The 11,842-nt window shown below is 39.8% G+C and overlaps 1 protein-coding gene across 1 annotated transcript; it reads left to right on the top strand.

Moving 5' to 3' along the window:
- The first annotated feature begins 1,186 nt into the window (after positions 1-1,186).
- Positions 1,187-10,038, top strand: miip (migration and invasion inhibitory protein). The gene is made up of 9 exons (XM_085354325.1): positions 1,187-1,418; positions 5,091-5,266; positions 5,551-5,656; positions 7,084-7,195; positions 7,274-7,353; positions 7,448-7,574; positions 8,089-8,185; positions 9,580-9,699; positions 9,880-10,038. Exons 1-9 carry the CDS (start codon positions 1,187-1,189, stop codon positions 10,015-10,017), a joined length of 1,188 nt encoding a protein of 395 aa, XP_085210451.1. The 3' UTR covers positions 10,018-10,038.
- Positions 10,039-11,842: the final 1,804 nt, after the last annotated feature.

Genomic DNA, 11,842 nt, shown 5'->3' on the forward strand with positions numbered 1-11,842 from the left:
TTATGGAGGCATGATTAAATATTATATGGTTATGTATATCAACATTAAAAATGTATTGGAATGTAACTAGTACATCATAGGAACAAACTGCTTTTAAGGTACATTGTTCATGATGTTGCTAATTTTAATATTTATAATGAACTTTGGATTATGTTCTCCTTTATGGCATTTAAAAAAAATTCTCCTACTTTAAAAATAAATACATAATTTCAAAACTCCTCTATTATCTTGGCAATGGGTATGCAGAAGGTGATGTTAATCCAAAAAATATCATATTTAATAGCAAATCACTAACTGGAACCATTTTACAGTACAGAAGTTCTGTTGAAGGAATAAGGGTGATTTAAGGGACTTTGGACTTGTATTTCAGATGCTGCTGATCTGCTGGGGTTTCCCCAGAAAACCATTTCTAGGGTTTACAGAGAATGGTTTGATAAAAGAGAAAATATGCAGTGAGTGGCGGTTCTCTGAAAGAAAATGCCTTGTTGATGCCAGAGGTTAGAGGAAAATGACCAAAGTGCTTTGAGTGGAGAGGAAGGCAAAAGTAAAAATATAACAAAAAATAACAAGTAACTACTGAAGTACATATATTATACATATACATTTATTAAAATAGTACAGGTAACAGGATACTTTTATTGTGAGATAAACTTGTCGGGCATTGTGATATAAAATGCCCGACAATATAAAATTATGCTACTGAAGAATTTGATATTTTTTAGACTTTGGTCACTCCTTCGTGCTTCTTGGGGGAAAAAATTAAGTAGTAGCAGAAACTTACTGAAAACAGAAACATAAAAATGTACTTATAAGTGTTTCTTTTTAAAAGGGGGGATGAAAAAGGGGGAGAAAAAGCCAGCTAATATCCTAAAAAACGTGGGTCCTGTTGTTTCTGGGGAAGTCACCCATCAGTCTCATCAGTGTTTCCATCATGGAAGTGTGGCGCCCTCTGTTGTTCAACATCTGGCCTTGTAGTGAAAATTTATAGTTACACGTGTGCCTGTCACTTTAAGAATGCTCAGAATTGTGGGTAAAATGTTAACAGCCAATCAAATCACTGTTGTCAACGCGTTGTTATGGAGTCGGCCTAATTGAAAGCATAGAAGATCCCGAAAGTTTCTTTGTGTGTTTGATGTACTTTTAATTAAAGCTACATTTTATTTGCTTTCTCTAATATTAAAACTAAATGTCCATGGATCGGCTGGAGGTGTTGCGAGAGCGCAATAAACAGTTACTGGACCAGTTGAGGCAGCATGGAGAGAAACTGGAGCGGCTGTGCGGCTGCCGTGAAAGCCGCAAGAGGGAGAGAGAGGATGGAGCTGAGGAGAGAAGACCACTTGAAGAAACGATCGGGATGACCGGTGGAGACCGCGGCCTTGCAAGGGCGGCCCTAGCCAAGTCTTCCGTGAAGTTTGCCGGTAATTAAACTGTTTGTTTACTTGACGCCAGCAGCACGAGAGAAGTAATTAGCAATGAGCTAAGGTCACATCAGAGTTGCTCTTGATCAATCCAGACCTCACATCACAACAAACCAAAGCTGTCGACGTTTTGTTTACCAGATAGCCAGATTAAACTCCTTCACATATACAGCCCCAACTCCAAGAACGTGTAAAACGTAAATAAAGGCAGACTGCGATGATCTGCAGATCTCGTAGGCGCATATTCACATTAGAACAAATGTTTAAACTAGAAAACGTACGGTTTTAGAGGCGAAGATAATGCCATTTTGAATTTGATGGCAGCAACACGTCTCAAAAAACTTGGGACAGGATCATATTTACCACTGTGTACACGTCTGGACACCGAGGAGACCACGTGGTGGATTTGTGGGACAGGAATGTTGTCCCATTCTTGTCTTTTGGGGGATTCTAGCTGCTCAGATGGTCTTCTTCGTCAAATTTTTCATTTCATGATGTGTCAAATGCTTTTACTTGGTTAGAAGTAACTGTACGCTTGCCAGTTCAATGCCCAGCAGCCATGCTGTTGAAATACATGCAGCATGGAGGAACTGAAATATCCAAGACTTTCCCTGAAAAAGAAGTCTGGAAACGAGGATATATTTGAGCACTCATGGGACCTTTCCAGATGCCAGTTTCATAGATGCTGATGTATTCCCATGCCATGAGCATTATTAACAAGCTCTATGCCCCTTTTCCTCTTTAGTCCAAAGGACATAGCAGCCATGTTTTCCAAAAAGAAACTGTTTTCACTTTACCTAAGTCCATGTAGTGATTTCCATGAGAGAGTCATCATTAAATGTAGTGCTGCCTGATAGTCAGAAGACTATGGGCATCCAGTATTGATTCTCAGCCTTGTGTTTTGTGTAGAGAGATTTCTTCAGACTCTTGGAATCTTTTGATGATATTATGTACTGTAGATTAGATATTCAAAATCTTTTTAATTTCACATTGAAGAAATTATTCTGAACCTGTTCCACAAGCTGTACATGCTGTTTTGTACAGATTGCTGAACCTCTGCCCATCTTTGATTCTGGGAAACTCTGCCTGTTTAAAACGCTTTTTTTTTTTTTTTTTTTTTTTAATCCAATCATCTTGACCTGCTCCTCTAGCTGTTTCTTTTTAGTACCATTTACTTTTCTGGCCTTCGTTGCCCCTGGCCCATGTTTTGCTGCCATCAAAATGAAAGTCAACATATATTTTTCATGAAATAGTAACATATTATTTCGAAGTCAGTGACCAAGTCTGAGACCATTCCCAGTCAGTTGCCATCTGCAAAATGACCGTGGTGTGTCAAGACTACAATAAAATGAAAATACGATGGACTCAGTCTTGATCCTGTTTAATCAGTTTTTGATTGAAAAGGATCAAGTTGCCACTTACATGCAATCTATTTGCAATAATACCCCAATTAGCTGTGATAAATCTCTAATCTGTTGCTATCTGCATCAGATCTGTGGTGCTGTAACATCTAGAGGTGGACTCGCTACTGGCAGACCACGAAGAAGCCACACATGGGGTTTGATTCTCTCGATCACAGACAGCCAGATTGAAAAAGGGCAAATTTATAAATGTATAAACACAAACGCAGCTCGTTCATTTCAGTATTCTACCAAGAACAAAATATTTGTGTACAAGATAAAAAAGGTAATTTGCTATCATATCCAGAGCAGTCTGTGTGTTAATACAGATACTGCTACTGTGCCATGTGGGTTGTTCTACAGTCTGTGAAACTGAACTGGGTCTGTGCACCGCGGCTGCTGTTTCACATCTCGCAGTCAGAAAGCCTTGTTATGTGGGCGTCTCTGAAGACATGTAATGTGCAATGTTTGTTGGTTTTGCAACAGAAGGTGCAATTGCTGCCTCACTCCTGAGTGAAAAGACCCTAACCTCACCGTCACTTTACTGCTTCATTCCCAGTTAGAACTTGCAGCGCCTGATGCTGTAACAGACATTACAGAGCCAAACTTCACATATTTACTCTCAAACTCTCATAGTCTGTTTCGGATTTCACTAAGGCCTCAGTCACACTAGAGGAAAAATAGGCCGGTAACGTCTGTGCGATCACGAGAGGTGGTGGTTGGTGAGTGATTGGAATGAATTTTTTTGCAAATAGTTGCACCAACCAAATTGTCATCTACAGCAGGGGTGTCAAACTCAAATACACAGTGGGCCAAAATTCAAAACTGGAACAAAGTCGCGGGCTAACGTTAATATTTATTGAAAAAAAAAAATCTTCCTCCAGATATAAGAATAAATCTTTTCTTATGGACTCAAACAAGTTTTTCTGAAAAACTGAATATGGAACAAGCAAAGCTTAATACTAAACAATATATATATTAGCTGTATAATACAGGTAGGCCAGCTCTAATAGTAATTTGGTATGGCTTCGCGGGCCAAATGTAATTAGGCTGCGGGCCAAATTTGGCCCACGGGCCAGAGTTTGACACCTATGATCTAGAGGTTAAGCGTGCAGCACCCTCAACCTCTCAGTGACCAGCTTTGGTTGCAAAGCGACTGCATAGGCCACACTGTGGGAGTAAACCTGTATCACGTCTGCAGTTAATCGCTGTCTTATTTGTAAATGGAAAATTAATTGCCAAGATCGGTCGGAGTTAGTCTGCTCCATCATTTACTTCTCCAAGTGAGGATATAATGTAATAAATCACATACAATTGAGTTGCTAAAGTTTTTAGCAAATGCCTGCAAATAGCACAAAAAAGTCTTATTTTGCGCCCGATATATGTGCATTAGTTGTCTTTAGGAGTGTTCATTTATTTGGAATGAGAGGAGAGCAAGTTTAGCAGAATGAGTACGTAACTTTTACGGATGGATTGCTCAAAGCTGAGTGCAGTGCCAAAACTTTGGCTTTGCCCCGTAACTGTGAGTGTTTAGAGCAAAGGCCCGCATATTTCTGTTCCCTAACAACCCTGAAATAAAGCAGAACTGAACTGAACAGATAAATGGATAAAACTTTATTTTTTCTGTTTACAGCAAGCAGAGTGGGCGTTTCAGTTTTTTAGTCACATTTCGACACAGTGAAGCAGCAGTTCGCTCACACAGTGCAACATATTCACATTTCTTTCACGCCCCTCGATAGTATGATAGGTTTGATTAAATTAAGATGCTCAACATTCCACTTCAGACACTCGCAATCAAATGCAAGACAAATGGTTTTTCGTGGTGTAGTGTGACTGAGGCCTGAAGTAATTATTAATAAAGTACTTTAAATATAAGTATTTCTTCCCTGGAGATGTGAGCTTTATTATAGAGAGTGGATGGTGCTTGGTTTTATTTTTTAATAGTGGATTTAGTATATACATGATGAAATGATGTGTAAAATTTGAAAGTATCTGGAAGAAAAACTACAAAGTGGACCTTTATTACCATTCATCAGAGATGACAATTAACTGATATGTGTTCAAATGTAACTAAAATAAAAAAAATATTTGTGTCTTTATCACCTTTTCACTATTGACACTATTGGCAGTTTTTTTTTTCTGTTTGTTTTGTTTTTTTTTGTTGTGGAGCCTTTTCATCCTGCTGGTACTTTCCATTTGACTGTGAGCCTGTGGTCTGCATGTAATGTGTGAAATAATCATTTAGAAATCATTTTCTTCCTGTCTTCATCAGACACTTGTGAGAAAAGAACAGTCATCAAAAAGACTGTTTTCACACCATCTTTCACCAAACACAGAGAAGGAACTGCTGAACAAACAGTTAAATCAGATCTCATTAGAGGCAGCAAGAAACAAGACACAGAGCCATTCAGCACCAAGTCCTGTGTAGTAAATCCGAGCAAAGGACAGGTAAGCAAAGGAGCATCAGCATTACCCTGCCTGTGTTACTCTTATAAAGTTAGTAGGAATAAATAATTCATCTCAAACTGAAAAGGCACTCACTAGTATTTCACTGACAATCCCCCTTCAAAAAAGCTAATTCACATCTACATTGGTTTGGGAGCTTTGTATTTATATCGTTACAACTAGTTTATAAACTACAAGTCTGCAGCAAGCTGTGTGCTTTATGTCCACTGAAAAGGTGGAAGTAGAATATGCTGATTGCTAATGCACTGCCTGCTTTCTTTTTGTAGAGGGGTGTGCAGAGCAGGGTCACGTTTCAGTCGGACGATTTCAAAGACGTCCTTGACCCAGAGAGGCATCACCTACCACCCTTACTCGGATATGACTGGATAGCAGGTAAGCTTTATCGGTCTGTCACATATCGCACTGATCTGCAGCCAAAATGCTCCTGAAATATAGGGAGCCACGCTTTGCTAATTTAGGTTAAATTAGTTTGCATATATTTCAAATCTTATTATTAGATCTATTTAACCTTTTGACCTTTCCTCTGACCTTTGATTTAATCGTTCTAGTAACAGGAAATCTATAATGCTGAAAAGTCAAGTTACATGATTTCTTTTTTTTAATCCCACATGTAATACATTTTCACAATATGCTTTTGAAAGTACTGACTCATAGAACCTGCAGTAGTGAAATAGATATAACCTAGATATAACCTTTGCATTTTCTATTGTGGTGCCCAAGATTAACAAATAATTTAAAAAGTCTGATTGTGGAGATATCCACAGACATCTCAATACATTTATTACAGCTTTTTCTTTTGAATTAAGGCGGAGTATAGTTCTAGTGTAATGTTGCATGTTAAGTTTTCTTTACATAGACCTGTTTTCTGATATTTAAATTGTTTAATAATGATGAAAGATAAATTATCATATCAAAATTCTCCCCGTTGCCCCCTGGGAGTGTGGTATGCATGTTCGTCAGGCTCTGATCCTCTACCAGAGTTTAAGGTACTGACTGCACTTCTGGACAGAGACTTCTTAGCCCCGTTGTTCTCTACTACCTGTGGTAGCATTTCCCATCGGGAGTTGGACACTTGTCCATATGAACAACACATATTCCTGAACATTATCCCAGCCAGCCACCCAGGTTCGGACTGAACCTTTGTGCTGTTCTTTAAGCCGGCCTTTTCTAGCAACTGGTAGGATTTCTTGGTGTCAGCCACTTCCTCTGTATCTGTCTTATGTCAATGGTACATCCTATGCAGGAGGTTGGTCGTCCAGTGATAGTTCCTCTTCCTCTTTGTCATCACCGTCTGTCTTCAGCTGCCTGAGGTATTCTTGGAGCAGCTCATCTCAAGGGGCGATCCTCATGGTATATTCACGTATGCTCCGTGTTTCATCCTGTCGCTCTTGCCTCTCGTTCCATTGCTCATAGAGCGTCAGGGTGCTGGACTTCGGGTAGACACCTCCGTGCACTGTAAGGTGTTTTTGTGTCTTTACATCATTAGTGTCTATCTCATTCTGTGGCCAGCTTATTATTCCAGCTGGGTATCTGGTGATTGGTAGGGTGTTTGTATTGATGCCTTGGATCTTTTTCCTAACATTGAGCTGGCTTCTCAGCACCTGTCTTACCTTGTGGAGGTATTTGGCTTTAGCTGACCTTCATGTATTGTTATTGTGGTTCCTGTTGGCCGATGGGATACCCAGGTGCTTATAACTGTCCTGTTTAGCTGCTTTCTGACATCTCCACGCCTTGAGTCCACTTTTTATCTTTGAAGCAGAAGTACCGATAACAGCTGATGTTTGTTTTTACCCTGTTAGGAGTGCTGGATACTGAGGACTCCTTGATGGAGCGCTCAGACGAGTTCTTCAATGATCTCTGTGTATTTCGATCGCTCAATAAGGACGAGTGTGTCCACAGTGGACAAACCGAGTGAGTGGTGCTCTTTAAATATCTCTATTATATATCCATACTGTGTTTTCCTGTGGTTCATTAAGATTTTCCTCACAGATTCTCTCAGGGGAACCAGCCAGTGACACAACTGCTAACAGACAAGGATGGCCCACAAGCTAACATGGACACTCATCAGTGTAAGAGGGAGCATTTATCTGAACAGGCCACTTTCTATTTCCTCTCATTAAGGCTGTTCTAACACTTGTCTCTGCTTGCTCACCTTTTGTGCAGGTACATTCTCTTACAGGATTAACAGCAGACTGTTCCCGGTCCCCCTCCACTCTCAGGAGTGCTGTCCCTTGTGCAAAAAGCCTAAATCCTCCCACCCTCACACTGTTGCTGAACCTGCTCTAATCAGGTACTGATGGCCTGCACTTGAACTGCATTGTTAAACCACTTATGAACATTAAAGCACTTCATCAGTTTTATCTAAAATATATTAGTCTGTCACTTTCAATTGAATACAGGAGGCAGCAGCTCTACTGTGTGCAGCAGGGACTTAGACCTTGTGTTATTTTTTTCTGCCTTCCCATATTTTACACGTTAAAAGCTGAAGCTGTTTCTGAATTCAGTAAAACAGCAGCGACACAAAAAGCAAGCTATGGTAGCTTTGATCTGTAGTATGATACACTGCAACAAGGCAAGGGAAACCTGTGAAAAGGGCGTCCGAAACCTCCACTGGATCAAGTCCTAATAACTAAAAGCAACGGCGCCTGTATTCTCATTTTACATTTTGTTCAAATGTGCTGTAATCAGTAGTGTTGCTGTGTGATATTGACTAAAAAATTATCAGGATTAGTTTGAAAAAATTATCACCTCACAATAGATTTCTTCAGATTTCTTACTCATCTTCTTTCTCTTGTATTTCTAAGGGTCAGCATCCCTCGCACCAGGCTTCTGCCACCTTACATATACAAAGCTCATCGGCGATGCAGCTTTGACCCTTCTGACAGTTTAGGATTACCATCGGTGAGTTACAGGTTAATGACTAAAGATCATCACCACTTGATTTGATTGAACCACTGTCCCACAATAATAAAACCCCTTCTAGCCATTGTGTCTTTCCATTCATTGGTGATTTGAAGGTGCAACATCTCACTTCCTAAAAACAGTTAGACCGTGTGCATGGGTTATTGTCTTACTTGCTGCTCTTATAGCTAATAAACTGTAATGTTTCAGTATATACACACAAACGCACACTCACTGGCCAATTTGTAAGGTACACCCATTAATATGCTTGCTAACACAAATATCTAATTGACCAGTCACATGGGAGCAACGCAATGCATGTAGGCATGTAGACATGGTCAACACGACATGCTGAAACTGCTGAAAGTGAGAACCAAAATAGGGAAGAAAGGTGAGTTAACTTATTTTGAGCGTGGCATAGTTGTTTTTGCCAGTCGGGTGGGTGTGAGTATTTCAGAAACTGTTGATCTCCTGGGATTTTCCCACACAACCACCTCTAGGGTTAAGAGGGAATGGTCTGAAAGCGACAGAGCAGCCGATGAGCCGCATTTCTCTGGGTGAGGTTGCATTGACCTGATAGGAAAAGGCAAAAGCAGAAGATCACACTGGGTGCCACTCCTGTAAGCTAAGAACAGGAGACTGAGGCCATGTTCATCTACGAGTGGTTTCTTTAACATGACAGTGAGTTCACTGTACTCTAATGTCTTCTGCAGTCACCAGATCTCAGTCCAAGAGGGCATATTTGGGATATGGTAGAATAGGAGATCCACATCATGGAGGTGCAGCTGACAAATCTGCATCACCTGTATCTGTACAGGCGATATAGACCAATAAACACCTTAATATGGTGCTGTAGACACAGCACATTTAAATGCTGCAAACTTTAAGAGATAGGCATGCACGAGATTACTACTCCTGATAAATGTGTACCTCTCAGAATGCGTGTTGCTCAGCATAGTGAACACTTGCAGTACTGTGGCCTGTTATGACGCAGAAAGGAAATTTTGACCTCATGCATCCTGTGTGGCTTGATGTCCTACTTGGTATCTCAGGTATATTACACAAGTACCATGACTTTGTATGAATATAGCTCTGAGGAAAATTATTGTATCTGAAGTAATGCCATCACTTTACCAGATACTATGATACAGAAGTGTTGCATATCCCATCTCTAGAAAGGCTTTAGCATCTTTTTTTTTTTTTTTAAATTTTATTTTTTTTAAACTGATTGGTCGGATGTTCTGACTGTAAAGTACCCGCAATTGTGAATTTGACCATGAGGTCTGTATAGCCGATCAGCCATCTCTGCAACTTGTGTTATGGCCCCTGTATTCAAATCTATAAATTCATCTCAAAGCATTCTTTCTTTTCTTTCTTTTTTTTCCACCTTCAAGCACTGTCTATCAGGGTGGTCCAACACAGGGCAGAGCACCCTGCCACCACCCAGCAGCCTTGACCTGCAGAGCAGTGTTAATGTGAAGAACCCAAAAGGACCACTGAATAAACAACTGGAGGTGAGGAACTGGACAACTGTGTGGTTTTTATACAGTCCAAGCTGCCACAGGGCTGACTGATTTAATAATTAATAAATAAGCAGCTGTTCCTAGTATACAGTTTCTCGCTCTTGTTAACATAATTACGGAGGGTGCTGTACATGTCACAAATTAAACGGTGTTTTTAAAAATATTTTTCAGGATCGGTCTGCACTGAGGGTGTCTCATAACCCAAACCAGATCTCAGATGTGGCTCGCTTAGCTCGTCACAACTTTCAACGGTTTAATCCAAAAAGAAGAGTGGGCGGCATATCTTACCCTCCTTACCCTGCGTGCTGATAAACTATCAAAGTATACTGAGTGGGCTTTTTTTTGTTTGTTTGTTTTAAGCGCCAAAACTGAAAACCTTGAGCGGATGTCTAAAAAGTTTTGTCATAGATGACAGATTAGATTAATTTATTCACGTCTGTACAATAAAACTTGAATAACTGCAGCAATTCCAGTTTGGTTGTTCCTTTTTTTCATCTCTGTTAAAAGCTGAACCGATTTAGACTGCACATGTTACTGTCAACAGCCTTGTGGATGTGAAGCAAGACTACTTAGAATTATTCAGTGAAGTGTATGTACAACATTGCAACATAAAGGATGTTGTTTTGGTTGTCTCAAGTTTGCTTTTCCATTTCCAGCCTCTTGTTTTGGCTCCAGGGTCTAGCTTACTTCTGTTTTTAAGCTTCCTTTGACACTTCCTTAATGTTGGGCTGAGAACACAATAGAAGCAAAAGCAGGGGCTGATGTAAGGTACAGAAGCAGTAGTTCACAGGAAACCAAAGAAACACCTATGTTAAATGTCACATGCTGTAGAAATCCCACCCATAACACTGTCGCTTTCCAGTTTGTCCCCTCTAAGCCAACTAATTTGAATTTCTGAATACATTAAAAAATCTACATGCAATGTATTTCAACCAATTAAATCCACAGAAATAGGGTAAACACGATTCTACTGATTTCTTTCTGATGTATTTCTGCTGCTCAGAAGGGATATAATGACTGGGTAATAATTCATATCTTCCTGTTCTGGTGAAGCACTTTGAAGGTTTGTGCCACAAACATCAGAGACTGAGTTATCTGACAGACAGACATCCGATAGTTGACTTACTTTGCGGATGTTGTGACATAAATGAAAGGCTTCTGTGTAAGATGTGGCCCTGTGATAGCAAAAGTGTTTTTCTTTCTAACACTTGTCAATAAACGAATCTAACCCTGTTGATTATGGTCGTTAAACCTTTCAGTGTATTTGTTAGAAGCACCAACTTTTTCTTCCTTCAGCGAAAACAGGATCTGAAAGTCACTAGAGAGTGACAAGATGGCATTGCATAATCATCATTATGGCTGGTAACGGTGGCATAGATGCATTTTGGGATTTCGATGGTATGCGCAATTTGCTGTGAAATATTTAGACTGACTTCTTCAGAAATAGAAGCAAGCAGTGCGTTCATTCCCGTCTCAAGAATGTTTCATGTCTGTCATTAACAAATATCATGCTGTACTTTTGGAAATTAGTCATCAGTACTATATGCAAAATCAGTGCCCTATCACGTGAAAGTTAAGATATTTAGAAAAACCTTTAAAAAGGTTTCAATTCACCTTGTTGTGGTTTTTTACTACAACATGAAACTCAGGTGAGGCTAATGCTCTAAAATAAGCTCAGAATTTCATGAAAAAAGTTTTTTATTTTAGATTAAACATTAGAAGACTGTAATGGACAAGAGGGCTGATACTGCTGAGCAGCAGAGACGTGATGACAATGTGGGAGGGGAAACTTTATTATGAAATGTCAACTTCTCACACAGGAACAAACACTGCGGCACAGGGGCATCAGACTGGGCAAAGCACAAACGCATTCAGTGTCATAGCAGAAAACATGTCTTAACAAGAATAAAACAGTTGAGGTGTAAAGTATGATAAAACAAACCTCTCTGCCTTTCACTATTCCCATGTCTCCACAGAGAGATCAAGCTGGGAACGTCTCACCCAAAGACTCTTGAGCAATGTCAGCTAGCAGCCACAGAGTTGAACCTGTGTTTCTGGTTTCTTTTTTTTAGATCATTAAAAAGTCTAGACACACATATCTATCCACATCAATCCTTTGAGTAGATTAGGTAGT

The sequence above is a fragment of the Diplotaxodon limnothrissa genome, linkage group LG5 (assembly GCF_057381915.1).
Source record: "Diplotaxodon limnothrissa isolate DT_005_m linkage group LG5, D_limnothrissa_male_GT1.1, whole genome shotgun sequence".
Lineage (NCBI taxonomy): Eukaryota > Metazoa > Chordata > Actinopteri > Cichliformes > Cichlidae > Diplotaxodon > Diplotaxodon limnothrissa.